General features: G+C 40.1%; 2 protein-coding genes, 1 long non-coding RNA gene and 1 pseudogene across 10 annotated transcripts in view; 3 read left to right on the forward strand and 1 right to left on the reverse strand.

Annotated features, from left to right (window-relative positions):
• LOC122862352 (zinc finger MYM-type protein 4-like) overlaps positions 1–8,015 on the forward strand; it is a 34,402-nt gene extending 26,387 nt beyond the window's left edge. For 5 of the 6 annotated variants that reach the window (XM_044167801.1, XM_044167803.1, XM_044167802.1 and 2 more), the window contains exons 19-29: positions 914–1,041; positions 1,153–1,270; positions 1,421–1,678; positions 1,895–1,998; positions 2,656–2,782; positions 2,901–3,052; positions 3,169–3,283; positions 4,006–4,263; positions 4,498–4,609; positions 4,763–4,831; positions 5,091–8,015. In XM_044167801.1, the coding sequence (XP_044023736.1) occupies positions 914–1,041; positions 1,153–1,270; positions 1,421–1,678; positions 1,895–1,998; positions 2,656–2,782; positions 2,901–3,052; positions 3,169–3,283; positions 4,006–4,263; positions 4,498–4,609; positions 4,763–4,831; positions 5,091–5,232 (1,583 nt within the window). In that variant the 3' untranslated portion in view covers positions 5,233–8,015. The remainder of the gene's footprint in view (positions 1–913; positions 1,042–1,152; positions 1,271–1,420; positions 1,679–1,894; positions 1,999–2,655; positions 2,783–2,900; positions 3,053–3,168; positions 3,284–4,005; positions 4,264–4,497; positions 4,610–4,762; positions 4,832–5,090) is intronic. The other variant, XM_044167800.1, reaches the window with a different exon arrangement.
• A 144-nt stretch (positions 8,016–8,159) lies between these two features.
• Positions 8,160–10,506, forward strand: LOC122862358 (annotated as a pseudogene).
• Positions 10,507–11,743: 1,237 nt separating this feature from the next.
• LOC122862355 (tubulin beta-4B chain) lies at positions 11,744–15,932 on the reverse strand. Its single transcript, XM_044167809.1, has 7 exons — positions 15,772–15,932; positions 15,440–15,548; positions 14,546–14,656; positions 14,038–14,282; positions 13,592–13,914; positions 13,034–13,378; positions 11,744–12,860 (listed from the first exon to the last, which is right to left on the reverse strand). Exons 1-7 carry the CDS (start codon positions 15,826–15,828, stop codon positions 12,713–12,715), a joined length of 1,338 nt encoding a protein of 445 aa, XP_044023744.1. The 5' UTR covers positions 15,829–15,932; the 3' UTR covers positions 11,744–12,712.
• Positions 15,564–19,425, forward strand: LOC122862359. Of its 3 annotated transcripts, none has more exons than XR_006374677.1 (3): positions 15,564–15,673; positions 17,410–17,786; positions 17,977–19,425. It is a non-coding gene; the product is annotated as an uncharacterized LOC122862359 (long non-coding RNA). The 3 variants fall into 3 exon arrangements; XR_006374676.1 differs by lacking the exon at positions 15,564–15,673 and adding an exon at positions 16,059–16,249; XR_006374678.1 differs by lacking the exon at positions 15,564–15,673 and having other exon boundaries at positions 17,122–17,786; positions 17,977–19,121; positions 19,244–19,425.
• The last annotated feature ends 264 nt before the right edge of the window (positions 19,426–19,689 follow it).

Below are 19,689 nucleotides of genomic sequence, written 5' to 3' on the forward strand. Positions count from 1 at the left end.
TTACAATCAAAGGTTTATTAGCGAGGGGGAGATTATTCCACAGGTGTGTCAGGGCTAATGATGGCCATATGACTGGGAGAATAGGTTTTCAGAGACAAAGTTCTGTTGGGGCAGGTATATATGATGGTGGAAGTCCTCGTGACATTTTCCACTTAAGCACAATACCATTGTAAACTTTGAAAGATAAATAATGACCAGCTGTGTGACAAATGATGCTGCAGATGTAATTGAAAGCAAGCTTGGTTGTATCAAAAAACGATTCTGCTTTTGCTAAATCAAGTGTTACACTAAAATCAGCTTTTTTTGTCAATTGACTTTTTGAGTTCCATCCCTGATAGATGTAAAGTACACACATGTATGTGTGTCAAAAGATAGCTCAGGGGTTACCACATTACCACACACGAGATGGAGGCTGTCATTATTCTCAACCATGGTCTCATATTTATGGCGATTTTTGGTGTGTCAAAATAACTTATACAGTATGGGGATGATGATAAATATAATGTGTAGATCTTTTTTAAAAAATTCTAGAAAAATGCAGCTGTAACTGTATAAGAAGAGTATATTGTATTGCAGTATATTTTACTGTACTGAGTTGTCGTTATTTCATTTGCCTCTTTTACCATTTCCTTCCTTAGTTTCTTTTATTTATTCAAGTTCAGTTCTCTTTGTTGTTCACTGATTTTTGTGAGACAGTACGACGTTTATGTCTAATCAGTCTTTTTTTTATCCTTTTCAAAATAATTTGCAGATAAATATTTTCAATTCAAAAATGTCAAAGTTATCGATTATCTTTCTGTCTTACTGTATATATTTCCTATTTATCTTTTTGCCCATCTCTCTCTCTATCTATCTCTCTGTCTCTCTCTCTCTCTCTCCATGATCTCTCCTCCTCATTTCCCCCTCCCTCCAGCTCTGGCCTCAGCAGGAGAGGAGAAGGTGAAAGTGTTAATGGTGCCAGTCCCAGTACCGGTCTTCATTCCAGTGCCTATGAATATGTACTCCCAGCATACACCTGTTCCAATGCCTATGCTCTTGCCTGTACGTCCCATGACATTTGAAATTTTATGAATTCAGAATGATTAATGTACTTTGTATTGAGTATTTGATGCAGCAAATCAAATGTGAACTATTTTCTCCTATTTTTTACAGGTTCCAGTACCTATGGTAGTACCACCACAGAACAAGGACGTGAAAGATGCAGCAGTCCAATCAGAGCCTTTGGCTGTGAAGGAAGAAAAACAGAAAGATGGGCCTGTTTCCAGTGCAGGTGAGGGCTTTTTGTCCTGATATTTATTTATTTCAGTCATGTAAAGCCTTAGATATTTTTTCTGCATTAATCAATCTTAAGTACCCAAATTTCAAAAGCTAAATGACCCAAATTTCACCTGATCTATGTTTATTTTTGTGTCTGCTACAGACCAGAGCAGCTCTCATAGCGGAGACATGAAGTCAGAGGTGGTCACTCCCATAATCCGTGAAGATGAGGAGCCTCAAAAAGCAGTGCAAGCCAAGCTGCCTCTTACTGTAAGTTCAGAGAGGAGCACAGAGTCGACAGATCCCCAACTTAATACCCAGCCAGAGGGGAGCACGACGACAAGCGACCCACCTACCACCAGCGCAGAGCATCAGCCTCCCTCCTCTCCAATGATGGACTTGGAGAGTGACTTCCCATCTGGTGAGACATCATATAATTTAGATTATATGATTAAACACCAAAATTAATCTGGTAGGGGGAAAAACTGGATGACATGTCGTTGCTACAACTTGAAATATTTCATGTGTGTAATTTTTTGGAATGCCAGCACCCAGAAAGTATTATTGGTTCGCCAAGGATAAACTCCAAGGGGAAATATACTTAACAGCACACACACACTGACTCTCTCTCTCACAGGTCTTTTGTGTGTGTGTGTTTTTGCAGAATCGTTGGATCAGAAGCCATCTTCCCCACGGCGAGGAGTGAAGAGACCCAGAGAAGGTTTCTCTGGCCGGAAACGGGTATGACTCCACTGATAGATCAGCAGTTTTCGGTAAACTCAGATTCATTTTATCAGCCTCTGGTTTACCTTTTACTCTACTGACTTCAGTGTGTAAGCAGACATGGTTTCTTGCAGGCTGATTCTCTAGCTGACACTTTCTGGGTGGCTGTGGCTCAAGAGGTAGAGCGGGTCGTCCACTGATCACAGGGTTGGCGGTTCGATCCCCATATATCGAAATGTCCTTGAGCAAGACACCTAACCCCAAATTGCTCCCGATGGTTGGCCAGCACCCTGCGTGGTAGCTTGCTGCCATCGGTGTGTGTGTAAATGAATGAGCGGCAAAAAACTTGTAAAGCGCTTTGCATAAAAAAGCTATATAAATGTAGCCATTTACATTTACTTGCAGTTGTAATATGGTGCGTTCAAGTGCCGTAAGAATCTGTGAATACTGACAGTGGAACTTATTGTTTCAGAAACCTTTTTAACAAAGAGTACCTCCCTGTCCTTGGATGTCATGACATTCTTGAATATTACATGTATTTATAGAACCAAAAGGTTTTCAAATACGCCCCATTTTGGCCTAAAAGTGCATTTTCTGCTCGCAGAAAGTCAACCTTTCAGCCGTATTAACCATTACCTACACTACCCAGTATTCATCGCATTTCTGTCCATCCAGGGTCGAAGGCGAATTGTTTCGCTGGACCGCAGTGCAGTGGTGACTCCAGCCGCCTCCAAGCTGAACCACCTGTATGGGGTTAAAGCCTGGAAGAGCTGGGTCCAACAACGAAACAAACAGAAAGAATGTGAGTCTCAGTTCTCTTTACTATTCCAGTTTTATTCCTTCCTCTGACCCATTGATTGGTTCTATTGTAACCTATTTAATTCTATGCTAGTTGTATTTTATGGTCTCCTTCCCTGTAGCCAATCCAGTGGATATTAAAGAAGACGTCCTTCAGTGTGACTCTGCTGAGCTGAGCTTTGCTCTGTCTCGCTTCATCAGAGAAGTGAGACGGCCCAATGGAGAGACCTACAGCCCAGACAGCATCTTCTACCTCTGTCTGGGGATACAGCAGGTACACACACACACACACACACACACACACACAGTGTGTCACTGGTTTCCAGTTTGATTCCTTTTTTGTATGTTTCTTATTGATTCCTCCTTTTCTGTCTCCCTCTCTTTGGACAGTATCTGTTCATGAAGGGCCGCATAGAGAACATCTTTACTGACGAGCTGTACACTCAGTTTGCCACAGAGATCACTGGGATGCTGCGTCTCTGGAAACCTAAACTACTACCTAGTGGTATGATCATTGGCATAAAGTCAGCCATTACGGTTGGCTTTTTTTCTGCAGCAGCCATTCAGTGTATATAGAAGTTTTTATTGGTAGTGGCGGAGTCCGCCATTCCCATGCTAGATTCAGATTACCTAGAACTTTAAAGCTGCACTAATCATTATTTTTGTATTAACAATGGGTCACATGTATTGTACATGTAATGTAAAAGGGGTTGTCATTGTGAAAACCACAGAGAATCATACAGTTCCTCTCAGTGCTACAGAGCATTTTAGCGCCTTTCAGCTCATTGTTTTGGTTTTACGGCCCGCAACTTCACTGTTGGTTCAGTCTTCTCATCAGCGTTGTTTATAGCAGGCAGCTGTTTTTGGCAAAGAAAAACTTAGAGAAACCCACTGTACACTACCTGCCCAGCACCAGACAAAGTTAGCAATTAGCAATTAGGTGAACACAGTGGAGCATTTAGCAGCTAAAGAGACAGATATTTCCCTCAGGAGTTGGTGGAGACCATTGGACTTACATTAGTCATGTGGACAGAAAGATGACTGTAAATGAACACTAATGTTGCTCTGGATGTGTAATTGGGCAACACTTTGCTAACAGGTTCACCTACTTTATAAGTTGATAATATTTCAATGTTGTGTTTACAGCTTGTTTCCCCTGACCAGGTTTTCAGTTAACACCCATGGGCACTGAGAGTCTCTGATTCACTCAGTTCTTTCCTCCTCAAGGTGGTGTTGTTTCCTCCCGTGTTGTGGAGTCCTACCTGTGGGAGTGTAAGCAGCTGGGTGCCTACTCCCCAATAGTGTTGCTCAACACGCTGCTCTTCTTCTGCACCAAGAACTTCCGCTTCACCACACTGGCGCAGCACCAAAGCCTCTCCTTTACCAACTTCACTCGACGCTCCAAGCCCTGCAGCCGAGCCAGCAAAGTCCACTACCTCCGATACCAGAGAAGTAGCGCTGCCACGCCCCGCCGAGAGGACACAGGTGGGTGTTAATACAGTAATACATGTATATCTTTTAAAGTGGTAATAATAAAGTAGTTTGTCTATGCAGTAACTTAAGCAATTTTCAGTACAAAATATAAAGTATCAATAACTTCAATCCAAACCTATTTCTAAACATCAACAACAGATTTTTAAATTGGCTCCCTGTCCCAAAAAGCATATTGTGTTTGTAAATAGTGACTAACTGAGTTTTGGTACTTATTTTTGTTTTTAGAGCGATTGAGAAAAAGGCAGGGAGAGGAAGTGGGAGACCTGGAGATGCTTGAAAATGTCAACAACCCTCTACACTGTCCTGTCAGACTCTATGAGTTCTACCTCTCTAGATGGTGAGACACACACACACACACACACACACACACACACAGGCAAACTTACAAATGAAGACAACAGCACTTACAGTCACATATACAAAAATTGTTTCTACAACTAATAAAACTGAACAAACGCTTCATCCTCTTTTCCCTCTTGCTCTCTAACAGCCCAGAGTCGGTGAAGAAGACAACTGACGTGTTTTACCTCCAGCCTGAGCAGAATGTGCACACACACAGGTCAGAGCCAGTCCTGTAACATTAAAGAAACCAAGTGGAGTCCAGATTTTTCTTTCTTGAATGTGTCACTTATTACCAGGGCTTCCTATCCACCCATACTGACATGTCGTAGATTCCTGTTGGTTTTTAGGTTACGGACAGTTCAAATATTACCTAATGTGCTATTTGTTGACAACAACACGAAAAGGTGTCTCTTTCTGTTAATACTGCAAGAAGAAATATTTGAATATTTGAAAATTTCCATTTCTGACCTCAACAGTTCCCACTGGTACACTTCTGAACCATTAGAGGGCACCACTCTACAGAGCATGCTCACACGCATCTTGGCCGTCAGAGAGGTTCACCAGGAACAGGAAGCAGCCCAGCATCAGTCCTCAGCCACCGCTGATGATGACAGTTAAACAGTGATACAGAGCTCTGCTTCTTCACATCGTGCTTATGATCTTCTCTGCAACAGAAACCTTCTCTGAAGGTGAACAGTTCACAGTGAATTAAAGCTGTACGTACACCCATCAGTCATCACACTGAGACAGGATCTTTGTAATGGGGAGACAGAACAAAGAGAGACACAATGACAGGACACTGTCACAGAGAGACAACTTTAAAGAACTGTGGGATAATTGTATTGAGTTACCTCAGTGGCCATCCGATAATGAGTTTACAAACATCCAATACTCTAAAATATGAAAAAGGGAGTGTTAAAGTGTACATTATTAACACAGTCCCCTTTTGTCATCTGTGTCACACCGGAGTGATGTTTATGCACATCATTTATCACATGTGACAGGTTTATTTTCTACCAGTAACGGTCCATGCGTAGCCTTTCAGATGTACTTTTTATTTCAGATACAGACGTCTGCAATATTAGAATGCTGTGAGCATGTGAGAACAGTCGGTGCTGATGCAGATGAAGAGAGTTTACATCCACCAGGCACTGTCAGATCTGTCCGTTAAGGGGTTTAAATGTGCTGTTTTATCGTTGTTGCCCCCCTTTGCATCAGCACATTGTAATATTGAGAGTATTTACTTGTACAGTATGAGTTTTAAAGGTTGATACTGGTATTTAAGGATTGAAGACACGACTTGTGCTTTTAAATTTCACCAAAACCTAAAACAATGACATTTTGAGCGGGTTCATTCGACAATGTGGCGTATTCATGCGTAGCTGCACAACACTTGGTAAAAATGTCACTCAGTTCAAGTGAAGACCCACAGACATGCAGTGTAGTTTTGATAAATGAAACATTAAATATGGAGTTTATCAAACTGCATCATATTCATCACATTGGAGGTGGATGACTTTGACTGGTTGACATGGGGCATTTAATTAAAAGCCAATATCTGATTTAACATGTTGTGAAACCAGTATACTGCACATCACTGTAATCCTGTGTGTAATAATAGAGGAGACTCACAGTGCCTGTCATCTTTTGTTGTTTTACTATTATCTAGTTAGCTGATATTATGTTGTTCCCCTTTTATATTCATCCTGTGTGGCCTTACTTCCTTCCCAACAACTTTCCCCTCTTTGACCTTATATGTCCTTGGGGATTCGCTCACTTATTCCCTCTGGAGGTAAAGTGGAGGAGTAGCTCATTACCCACATCCACTTTATTGCAGTGTATATAATCTGCTAACCTCTAAACCATTTATAGACCACCTTGATTGATTTTAGAATATTTAGAAATACAGCCTCACCATTATTATGAATGGGAGTGCTACAATGGGACCTCTGCTCCTTATATGCTTTCCCTGTATGCATTCCTGTGTCTATGTCCTGTACCTTTCCTCTTTCTAACAGTGCCATTATCTTCTCCTTTGAGACATTAACGCCTCTTTTTGTTTTTCCACCTGCCTTTGTTCCCTAATTTGAGGAGAATATGGATGAGCAGCAGACAACTCAAAGTACTAGCACAATACTTTTCATAACTCTAACCCTTGAGGTTTCCTGTATTATAGCTGATGGTGTGTATGGTTTGTGGTATAATATGGTTTTTGTTGGCCATAAGCTTCAATAAAAACAAGTATTATGACGGTGTGCCTAAGATATTTACCACTGTGTCAGCAGTGGTAATCAGTTTTGTTTCTATTCATTCCTGTTATCTGTAATAGACCTTCGATTAAAAATGGATTCTGAACTTCTTTCTGAATTGGCATATAGATAGTCCTGGTGACTCAAAACAGACAAAATATGGTCCATAGGGTTGCTGTGATAAACCCTCAAAATCTAAATCTCAACCACGGCACATCGCTTGTCAAAGAGGTGTTAAACTTACCCAAATATGTCTGGACATACTGAACAGAACAGTAATGCCTACACATCTTATAATGTCCTTTTTACATCAATGACATTGATATTTTATAGAATTGTGGATCATAATTTGGATTTTTTTTTTTTTTTAATACAAAAATCTTAAAATCTTCCTTTCATGCGTGGTTCAGAATTCTGTTGGTTGACCAGAAAATGTAATATCTGATACACATGTTGCTAAGTTGAGATTTAATGAAAATATTACCATTTGTTCTTTTGTGCAGCGGTAATAATGACTCCACTACCCGCAAACCCAGTGTGGGGCAGTCAGGGAGCTTGTGCATTTCACTCACACTGTAGTAATGTGTTCATTGCTACTTGGCATCTATTTTATTTTTTCAGCTGTTATCATATTTTGTCAAGGAGGCCAACGTGCCTTTACTTTTGCCTCATTTTCATGTTTTCTATAAATTCTGTGTAACAGTGTAAATGAGAATCTGAAGTTGATAGATCTTTCCTGTGCTCCATGCTAACCTTAAACATTCACAGTGTGGACTGATGGTAAACCATTAGCATTATCCAAACAAAGAGTTCTGTAAATGTTGGTGAATTTCTTTAAACAACATACTGTAACACACTGTCGCCACTGCTGGTGCAAAGGAAATGTTACTGTGAATATTATCACTGCTATTATCAATATTATCACATCCATTTGAAGATTGTTAAGAAAGGAAAGGCCCAAAGACAGTCAGATGTTTTATTGCCATGCACAAAATGCTGTATTGTCATTATAAGTATTTAAAATTCATCATGTTCATTTTTTTTCCTCGATTGCAAGGCAAAGCATTTATAACGAAAGCATGACTGAAATGAAATGTGATGGTGAGAGTTTGTGCAGTTTTGAAACATTGATTCATAAAATGTGTGACGTTCTTTTTGTGTGTGTGTTTGACTGTGTTTAAGATCAGTTAATCTCTGTGACTCTCTCACTTTCCCACTTTGTTTTATTTTGGTACGTAGTTGATGTCAGAATTAGAATTAATAAGGGAATGTATCAGTTATGGCTACAATCAGGGAAATTCAGGACATTATTAATAGATTCTGTTCTCTTTAATATTTTAAAGTCCTATCTTGCCTGGTCTCCCATTCTCCATTGATTTTGGTACTAATAGGTAACCAGCGACTTCAAAAATCACGCTGCTGAACACTTCTATACATGTATGTAATTACATGTAGGCTACTATATAAACTGTTGAGACGACAGTCTCAGCTCAAGGTCCACTTACTTACTTGTTCTTGAACTTTCAAATAGAATTAGAAGAAAATTCAGACTGTATAGAAACTCTATAAAAACACATTCACCCTGAAACAAAAGAAAATACATGCAGAACAAACCGCTTAATACACAAAACTGTTTTTAATAACAGGTTTTAGTGAGACTGAGTGGTGAACTGTGTCAAACAGAGAACTTCCTACACAAACAAGAATGATGATTGTAAGTTACCAAAGTTGAATGTGGTTTCAAAAAAATCAATTGTATTGATTTTATGTCATCAGTCAGACGAAGGCTATATTTTATTCATCCTTTCCATCACTGCCTTAGAGAAAACCAAGGAATAAAAATGTAAAAGTGAGCCTTTAAAGGTAGGAGAGTTTGAGTCTTTATTGAATATATAAACTAATCAAAATAGATAGAATAGATATGGACGAAAAGAACAGCATTACAGCTATTTTGATGAAGGATTCCACAAATCAAGATTTCAGTATAAAATAAAAGAACATCCTGTGATCATCTCTGTCTAAATGAACATCAACACACTGGTAGCCAAACTAAACAATGACTGGCCTGCCTGTCACGAACTATTCATGTTTTGGTCTCACAAGATCATGCTGAGTGTTTCAACTTCTGGCCAGTTGTTACGCACTGAAATTGTTGCTATTATTTAAATATAAATAATGAATAATAAATAATACATATGAAATATAAAAGCTGGGACAGTCCCACTGACTGCAACACAGAAGAGAACACACATGTTAACAGCGTTTCATCTCACGACAAGAGGACTCAACACTAAACACAGTGAAGATGCTGTGCTCTCATGGACTCCAGTCTGCCCTCAGTCCATTCATGGACTTGTACTGGCCTGTACGCAGTCTGTGGCCAGAGGTCAAACCTCTGCTCTACCAGCAGGATCTACTGCAGAGAAACCTGCGGGAGCTCCGCAGCAGTCTGAAGCTGATGGACAAACTTCAACACGAGATCCTGGAAGAGACGGAGCATTTCCAAAGCGCTGCCACCCTGTAACCAGTCTCCTATACCAGTTGCAGAAAGAGGAAGAGCACCCTGGACACTCAAGGCTTTTCTCCATCCGGCAGGTGGGCAGGAAGCTGAGAGTTAGCAGGAAGATGGAGAAGAAGCAGGAGGACAAGAAAGGCTGCTACTCTTACAGAAGCCAAGGGGTTTCAGACAGGAGTTTGATCTGCCTGAAGGGCTGAACCCTGAAGGCATCACCTGCTACCTGGCTCCAGATGGGAAGCTCCACATCCAGGCGGCCAAAGCTCCATGTGTGGAGGCGGCTGAGAGAGAGCTGACTGTCAAGAGGAGCTTGGTGGAGGAAACACAGCAGAGTGTGTGCACACACGGAAGGCAACAGCACACACCTGAAAACATGGACTGAGCTACATGTTGCTGTTGTGCCAATGTGGATTAAAAGTTTTATAAAAGTGTTAAATGATAATCATGTGTGCTTTTGTGTTTGTATAATAAAGTATTGTCCTGTCCTCACTGAAACTCTGCCATACAGATAAACACTCTCCCATTCATCCACCAATCCGTCCATCCGACATTATCTTTAGCAGGTTTTAATGGGAAAAAGTGTAAAACTGGAAAAAAACAAAACAAAGTATAAGAGATATGATATTAATACCACAATATGAGCTACTGCCATTAATTTAACATTTAAAGAGTTGAATGGACAGAATGGACTCACATTTTATTTATTGGAATAGCTTGCTCAAGTCATATCTCATTTCTATTTTTTTATTTAACATCTTCTGTATGAGTTGGTTTTTAGTGACTAGATGTTTTGTAAACAAAAAAGTAAAGAATCACAAAGAATAAAAATGTCCAATTATTCATAAAGGTGGAGGGCAAAGGGTGACTAATGTCAACAGTAATCTGATTTCCCTGACTTATTGCTTTCAAATTCCCCTCATCTTAGACTTTCACTTGTGTAAATTACCATCCACAAATTCACACACAAGTTCAATATCGATTTTAATGTGACCAGATAATATTGTCTCCATTCAGTAGCTTGCAGGAAACAGAAAACAAATGTAAGACTTCAGAAGTACGTATAAAATAAAAAGATAGATATCTTTCCTTGATCATTTCTGTCTGCATGTGATGTGAACAAAGGAAATAGGAACAGGAAGTTTTATATCATAATGAGGTCCGTGTGTTATCTGTCATTCAAATATTCAAGATTCTTTTCCTCCTGCTGCAGTTCACACGTGATGGTTCTACATGATGACTGGTGATGTCTGCCCGTAGACTGTCTTATTAACATGTACTTAATGCATGCCCCCCTTTTAGATTTATGCATTTCATCTTCAAAGAAGTCTAAAAATCTACATCATCTGAAAATGGATCAGCAGACTCTAATTACTCAACTCCAAATATTCTTAGATTCTTTTCTCATTTAACAGTGGGTGCACCCATCATTTCCAGGGATCTGGATACATCTTTCTTCAGACATACATGTCCTGCTCATGGATACATCACAAGGCCATAAACACAAATATTTAAAAAAAAAAAAAAAAAAAAAAAGTTGCATTTTCAGAATGAGTTATTGATTATTTTCTCTCCCTGCGTTCTGGTATTATCAATTCCAAAGCAGATGCTTTTATTTGGGTCAAACAAAAAGATTTGGAGTTGTTATTTGTGTACAATCTAAGCGAGCTTGTGTGGTTTGATGAGGGTTAAAGGAAAGTTTAGTCATTCCTCTGATGAAGAGAGAGCAGGTGGATGAGGATGTTGGACGTGATCAGATCTGTGGTCTGTTCTGCCAGATAACTTTGTTTGATCTGATGGACAGAAACTTTACATACATTTTGCACAGATATAAGGATATTATCATGTCCACGGAAATATGATAAGAATACGGACCACACTTTGTTTTGTTTTTTTGTGCATTTGAACTTACTTGGCATTAACAGCAGCCTGCCGCTTAAATGTTCTCCCATGCACTGAACCAATTCTTATTTTCGATGACTGCACGAGTCACATAGTTACACTAACTGCCAACATGAACGACATTTGGAGAAATTACATGCTAGTAATGAGATAAAAATGAGAAATGGAATTTCATTCTTAAAAGGAGCATCAACCACTTAGAATTAGTGACAGAAAAAATATTTTTGGAATGGGCGTCAGTCTTAAAGTTACTGCCCTAGTAGGCAGGTTGGATTGTTTTAAAGCGCTGCACTCCCACGCAGGTGTTTTTACTTACTACCGGTTATTAGCCCTCTGCACGGGTTGAAGCTGAACAGATTTACACACTTGATCAAAATGTGATAACGTGATAAAAATGCCCCCATCTCCAATGATAAAGTTCAGGTCAGTCATATTTATAAGTAGACAAAAGTAGTAGTAATCTACGCAGCGTTCAAATAAAATCTTTATTAAAATCCAGCTATACCTTCGATGTCAATAACATCCTAGAACAAGCACACTAAAAAATAATGTAGCAGTGACCAGTTTCTGACACTATTCATAGCTTTCAGTGCATTTTCAAGTTTTCTTCTACTTCAGAAAATGAAATTATTTCTTTCTGCCAAAACATTTGACATTTCATATCAAACAGGGTAGGTGTCAAATTCAGCCTTGATCTGGTCAGTGTTACATTTTCTTTTGTCACAAATACATTTTAAACCTGCAGGTTGAAAAAGACTAAGACTGGACACAGAGTGATCACTTACAATGATTTCACAACACAACAGACAACAGGTGCCTGCTATGAATAGACAGAGCTGTAATATTAGGAGCCAAATTGATCCGTGACATACCGTACAGTCAGTAGTCTGTGGATTTTGAAATGTGATGAGAAATGGTATTTCCTGACCCTTATATATACCAGGGAAGTAATGTTAACCATTACCTGTTTGTGCAGTTGATTGCCCAAAAGCTCCTTACAATTTTAACAGCATGTTCCATGTTTTTGTTTTCCCATGTGAATACATGATGACAGATGCTGAATTTTGCATATTTGCCCCTGATGTTTAGGTGATACCCTCTAAACAGAGAGAGAACAGGAGAGGTTAAAAACATTCATATCCAAAACACGAAGGAAGAAGAGGATTGCAGACAACAAAAACAGTGTGAAAACAGAACAGACAACATGTAAAAACCAAGGCTGGAGAAATCCTTTGCACTCCTGCTAAGGCTGGACAAGAATTCAATGTTATCATTTGACAACTTTCAGTGGAATTATTACATAATTATTGTGTAATTTTTGTTGTCCAAATTATTGATTTTAACTATTGCTTCAAGCATCAATAATGCGACCATGATTTGAACCATGTCGCCCAGCCCTAACTGTGCATAGTAGGAAAAAGGTCATGGTAGGTGTCTAGGCCATGTCCTCTTCGCCCTCCTCCTCAAACTCGCCCTCTTCCTCAGCAGTGGCGTCCTGGTACTGTTGGTACTCGGACACCAGGTCATTCATGTTGCTTTCAGCCTCCGTGAACTCCATCTCATCCATGCCCTCGCCCGTGTACCTGAAACAAGTAAATACTTACTTACATGTATTTTGACAAATTAGCTTAAGGCTAGCGGTAAAACGTTTTGTATTATGACATGCATGAAAATATATGTTAATGTATGAATTCTGGGTCAGTACAAGTACAGGGATTTCTCCCCACTGTCCTGACATCAGTCTTCTTTTACTCACCAGTGGAGGAAGGCCTTGCGGCGGAACATGGCAGTGAACTGCTCCGAGATGCGCTTGAACAGCTCCTGAATGGCTGTGCTGTTGCCAATAAAGGTGGCGGCCATCTTGAGGCCACGGGGTGGGATGTCGCAGACAGCTGTCTTGACATTGTTGGGGATCCACTCCACAAAGTAGCTGCTGTTCTTGTTCTGCACGTTCAGCATCTGCTCATCCACCTCCTTCATGGACATGCGGCCTCGGAAGATGGCGGCGACTGTTAGGTAGCGCCCGTGGCGTGGGTCGCAAGCTGCCATCATGTTTTTGGCATCGAACATCTGCTGGGTGAGTTCAGGAACTGTCAATGCCCTGGAAAAAGACAGACGATTCAACAAGGATTATTTCAAATGCATTAAAATGCAACTTTCTTTTTAAAAACAGTAGTTTTTTCGGCACTTTTGCCTTTATTGGATAGTGACAGCTGCAAAGATGGACAGGAAAGAGAGAGAGGACGACATGCAGCTAAGAGCTGCGGATTTTGAATCGATACAGTTTCTAAAAAGCAGACTCCGGCCTCTCTACCTGTACTGCTGGCTGCCGCGGCTGGTCAGGGGGGCAAAGCCTGGCATGAAGAAGTGCAGCCTGGGGAAGGGCACCATGTTGACGGCCAGTTTCCTCAAATCAGCGTTGAGCTGTCCGGGGAAGCGCAGGCAGGTGGTCACCCCGCTCATGGTGGCTGAGACGAGGTGGTTAAGGTCGCCGTAGGTGGGCGTGGTGAGCTTCAGCGTGCGAAAGCAGATGTCATACAGGGCCTCATTATCAATGCAGTAGGTCTCATCTGTGTTCTCGACCAGCTGGTGGACAGAAAGGGTGGCATTGTATGGCTCCACCACTGTGTCTGACACCTGGAGTGGGAGAGTGAAGGGAAAGAGGCGAGAAAGGAAGGAAGAAGGAACAGCATTAAAGCACAGAAAAGCATGTGGAGGGACAAATATTTAATTTTAAGTATTTTCATGTATTATATGAACCTTGGGTGAAGGCACCACGCTGAAAGTGTTCATGATGCGGTCTGGATACTCCTCTCGGATTTTGCTGATGAGCAGCGTGCCCATGCCGGAGCCGGTGCCTCCTCCCAGGGAGTGTGTGAGCTGGAAGCCCTGGAGGCAGTCGCAGCTCTCTGCCTCCTTTCTCACCACATCCAGGACCGAGTCCACCAGCTCGGCTCCCTCAGTGTAGTGGCCTTTAGCCCAGTTATTACCTGCTCCGCTCTGGCCTGTGTTCCATGCACATACAGAAATCTATCACAGCTGTGGTGTCAAAACCTCCTGGATCTAATTCTTCTTGGAATGTGACTTCATTGTACTTGCAAAGTCAAACACACTTTACTTGCAGTGAGCAGTGCATTACTGAAAGAGACTGGCTCCTTTACTCATGCAGGACTGTGGAAAACTACTTACTTTACAGCTGTAAAATAAGAGTGACTCTCGATGCTTGTAATATTATATTATTATATATTATTCACATTTAAATTCTCACCAAAGACAAAGTTGTCTGGTCTAAAGATTTGGCCAAAGGGACCAGACCTCACAGAGTCCATTGTGCCTGGCTCCAAGTCCACCAGCACTGCACGAGGGACATACTTGCCACCTGGAGATGAAAACACAGGTGGACAAATTATTGAAAGATATAAAACAATTTTCACAAAACAGTGCTGAAACAATTACTCAGGTAAAGCCCTGCTCACTTTTCTCCTTTTTGTTAGTAAGCTTTAAATACTTTGTCTTTTGAAATGTTGACCAAAAAAGCCTCTTGTAGGCCAACACTTTCAGCACTTTCTCATTTTACTGATTTGAAAAGCAGAGTGAAATGACAACTAAAACTCTGAGCTAGGACATTAACTATAAATTATTATTATTATTATAGTTTGGATGGGATGTCTATGCAGCCAGGTGTGCTTAGAAAAAACTAAAAACTAAGAAAGCACAAAACCTATATGCAAAATAGGTTTATGAATTGTTTTTAATTTGATATTGGGTCAGAAAGGTGTTGATTTAGCGTTACATGTTCTACTATAATGCCACCTTCACAAAATTAAACAAAACATAAACTGCTTATATATATATATATATGCTCTGTATTACAATAAGGTAACGCTAACGCTCTCATATTTGTTTGGGATATTTTCGTTAGCTGGAGGTTTGTTGTTTTGTTGTCTCATGGAAACGGGGCGACAGTAACTAGGCAGAAGAGTCAAACATGGCCCACTGGCTTCAAGACTGATTTCTAGTGGCTTCTAGCGGGATACGGGCCCCCCTGCTGGATGGCTACGGTACTAACAAGCCTTTCGGGTGGTGTTTAATTACCTTGGCTCCCTTAGAAATGAGATAATCTAACTCTGTAGCTCGGAACCCTTAGCAAATTGAAGTTAACCTGTTGCCTCGTTGTAATACACGTTGATTCGTTCCAGCTGCAGGTCGCTGTCCCCATGGTATGTCCCGGACGGGTCGATGCCATGTTCGTCACTTATCACCTCCCAGAACTAGAAGCGGAAAAAGAGAAGAAAGAATAACGGTTAAATTAGCTGGCTAACTAGCATGACTTACCCTTGCGAGACAAACCCATCGGCGGTATGGACACCACGGCTATCATTAGCTTTGTTGCTAAGTAAGTTAAGCTCATTTATCAGCCCGCCCAAACCAAATGTAACATTCACGCTCTTTTTCAGTTTTGAGACTTCACTTTTAAACCAAAGCTATTCTAACCTTGGCTCCAATTTGGTTCCCACACTGGCCTGCCTGCAGGTGTACGATTTCCCTCATTTTGGTCGAAATTTAAAACTTCTGAATGACCGACACAGACAAAGTTGTTACCCCTTTAGCACTCCAGCAACGGACTAACCTGAGAAGGTAGGAGCATTACCACCAACAGATGGCCAATACACGCAATTGGACCAACTAAATGTCAGTCAAACCACACCACACATCTCATTGGTCTAGAAAACATGGTTTCGAGTTTTCATTGGATAGTGTTACGGGAGATCCGTTGCTTTGGTAACACAAAATAGAATTTAATACACAACGGCGTTTCAGCAGCGACACGCCTAAAAACTGCTTTGTGCGTGTTCACTTTTGCGCGCATGCAAGTTTTAATGAAAACCCAACAATAAAATCTTACAATTATTTTCTTCTTGGCCATGAGCTCTAATACATGAACCCGTGCCTGCAGCTCAAAATAAGAAAGGTAATAGAAAAGATAGGCAGCATTGAGGTGATAGACGATCATCTGTAATTAACACATAGGCTACCAAAAATGTTACTTTTTCATTTTACAAACTTTACTTTCCCCACCGTCTTGCTGTGTTGTGATCAACAAAAAACAGTAGTGTCATTTCATATTTATTAAGCGACAAGTAGGCTATCAGACTAATCCTACACCGTAGGTCCCTGTGGAAGAAGAGCAATGAATAAATAATTGTTATAACATGCTCAGCCCACCTGATGCACAAGGGCGTTTCCTCAACAAGGGATTTTGCTGGTAGTTTTCAGTTCATTATTCAATCTGTTGTGGGGCCTGACCTTTAGATATTCACATCTATTAATAAAATGTTTACCAAACAAAATTAAATTATTCAAAACGAATTCCAAGCTTTTCGCCTTCATAAATACTCCAGCTTTAACAGACACTAGTCTACATTCAGTGTGTGCAGCATCATATCTGTAGATTAAAACCAGCTCTGAAAAGAAAGCCAGAGATACTTCACTAATTCATACTGGAAGAAAATATGCTCTACAGTCTCAGTATCTTTATCCCAAAACCCATAGGTAGCATTATCCCAACTGAATCTTTTTATGCAAGAATTCATTAGACAAATATCATTTTCTTATTTTCTCTTTGTCTTTATATTCTTGGAGAACATATTTTTTTTCTCAGTTGATTAGGATAATACTAAAACATTTCCAATAAATGTATTAGTGAACTGATCTCCAAGAGCGGCCTCAGATCTGATACAATAGAGTGCAACAAAGCCTATTGAGCCATTGTTTTAAGGGGAATTGGGATGGTTTTTTATCACTTTATTACTGTATATTCTCTTACAAAACAGTTTCAAATTTAATCACAAAATTCTCCATATTGTACTAATTTTCCAAATGTGTCCATTAAATGTGTCACAGACCACATTCCTCATTCAATCCAAGCCCCTCAGAACAATGATTTCTGAGTACGTACCTACCTGTTGTTCCACATTAGTGTATCATGTAGTGTAAGGTTAACCTTATATGCTGTATTAAGTTCCAATAAATGAGAACTTGAAAGTCTGTGAAAAGTGAAAGTCTGACAGTTTCACAGGTAGTTTATAAATCATAATCAAAACACAAAATTCTATTCCTCCCATATTTCAGAAATTTTTACATTGGGGATGGAGTTTAAGCAGAATGAAGAAATGCAGCCTTGCAGCCTCGCCACCGCATACAAAGGGCAGATGACGTTGCTTGGCACTGGAAAACTTTAAAAGGGAAGATGAAGAAGCAAGTCGATAAGCAGGAGTAAGTGCAAAAAAGGAATTTATTAACACAAATATTAAAGAAACAGAGGCAATAATGGAACCCTGGAAATGCACCAAACTAAATTAAGCTAAAGCAAAAAGAACAAAAAACTAACGAAAGCTGCAGCCTCACAGCAAGCTGCCAACTCCTTCCTCCCACTACTCCAGCGTATGGCCTATGACCAGCTCAGCCTCACCTAACGGGAACCTACCACCTGCCCGGGCAAGGATAGGGTGAGCTAAACAGAGAGCAAGCATCACAATCAAAGAACATAATTAACAAAACATTAATGTAAGATTTCTTAGTTACTGCTGACTACACACTTTACCTATGGGCACCCATACATACCAATGAGCGCACCAAATGTAATAGAATGTGATTTACTGCAGAACTGTTTTTACCTATCCTCCTACATCTTAACAGTGACCAGCCCCTCCCTGCTAAGAGGACATAATGATGCAAACCTGTTTTTACTATCCCTGATTGAGCAGCTGATCTACCCCAACATCCCAGGCAGAATGACATCACACACACATACACACACACACACAATAGGGTGAACAGATCATCATCCTATGAAACATCAATAACACAAACAAATTAAACATGCCTGTGTTATTTATGTAACCAGAGTGATAATTTAGCAGATAAACTGAAACATTGGACTGAAATTAATAATAAAGCAGACAATAAAAACACTGTTAATGTTGGGGAGCAGGGTCTAGTGAAAGGGGAGAAAAGCACAAGCCTCTTTAACTTTATAACACCCTTCATAACAGAAATCTATGGCAATCACTCTGCCCTCTTCAGTACTTTCAACCATGTCTTCTCTTCTAATGCGCTGGGATTTGTTCTTGTAGATAAAGCTAAATTCAAACATTGTTTTACATTTATTAATGTTTTCAGGAATATTTTCTTTTTCTCTTGCTTCTCTATTCCTGGTGAAATACCTGAGTACTTAATTTCTGTTTTAACCTTTGCAAATTGAGTGCAATGGTTGGTCATGTAAAGCCAACAGTTCACACTTATTTAAATTCAATTTAAATACCTATGGGAATTTTAGAAATGTTGTATCGTCTGCATGTTGGCTTATAATAATATTGTATTACCCTATTTTTTTTATACCTTTAGTGCAATTATTCTTAATCAAAATAGATAATAATTCAGCAAACATTATAAATAATAAAGCAGAACTGTTGCAACCTTGTCTTATGCCCTTTCAAATCGTATATCGTATATGAACAGTATCCCAGCTGTTAATACTCGGCTTGCTGCTGCTGTGCTGTTCACCGGATCTTCTTACAAGCTGCTGAGGGTGCGTGTCACTCAAGAATACTATAGTCCTCTGAATCAAGAACTCAAGCACTTAAGCTTAATTCGTTTTTGTCTCAATGGTTCATGAGAGCCTTCAACCTGAAAGGCATCAGTCTAACTATACCACAAGCACTACAAACAACTGTTTCTAACTGTGACCTGGAACTGACCTATAAATCAGGTTGCGCTTATCCAACAGACCACAGCAGCTGGTAACATGGCGCTGGATGGAGACATAAGAGCTGACACACTGGGTAAGGCGAGAATAGTAGATCCTAGTTGGCATCGCTGCTAAAAACAGGGCTGCGGCTGTAAAGAATATGTGTACATAAATCTTTAAGTAGCAAATACGTGCTAGAATATTTTCATTTTGCAGAGTAATGAAGTGGGAAACAGTCAGAGAATGGAGAAGGAGAGTTTTGAGTCTTACCTACCTAGAGGTCAAAGGTGTCTCCACCAACACTGTAATCACTGACAGGCATCCTGGAACACAGAACCATGGAAAAATTGTATTGAAGCCCTCTCCACCATCTGGACCACTGTGAAGCCCTCTGTACTGTCCTGACCACTGTGTATTATGTATAATATATACATTTTGTACATGCTGATTTTGTGTCTGTTCTTTGTGTGTATCTGTCCTAATAAGTACAAGTATTATTACTCTGAAAGCCAGACTGCAGGAGATGATGGTCTCCCTGTACACAGTAAAGACAAGTACTTGTCATGAGCATGTAACACTAAAAAGCCTGGACTCATTTGTAATTGTAAAAAAAAATGTGCAAAATTCCAAGCCTTCTCATGGAAGCTCAAGCACCATATTTT

The sequence above is a fragment of the Siniperca chuatsi genome, linkage group LG15 (assembly GCF_020085105.1).
Source record: "Siniperca chuatsi isolate FFG_IHB_CAS linkage group LG15, ASM2008510v1, whole genome shotgun sequence".
Lineage (NCBI taxonomy): Eukaryota > Metazoa > Chordata > Actinopteri > Centrarchiformes > Sinipercidae > Siniperca > Siniperca chuatsi.

Bases quoted from the DNA above. Each gene is read 5' to 3' on its own strand.
- LOC122862355 (XM_044167809.1), bottom strand. From the start codon at position 15,828: ATGAGGGAAATCGTACACCTGCAGGCAGGCCAGTGTGGGAACCAAATT. The intron at 13,915-14,037 runs GTTCATATAATA...CTCCCACTCCAG, and splicing joins GCGTGGTGCCTTCACCCAAG to GTGTCAGACACAGTGGTGGA. The intron at 12,861-13,033 runs GTGAGTAAAAGA...TACTTGTTTCAG, and splicing joins CGCAAGGCCTTCCTCCACTG to GTACACGGGCGAGGGCATGG.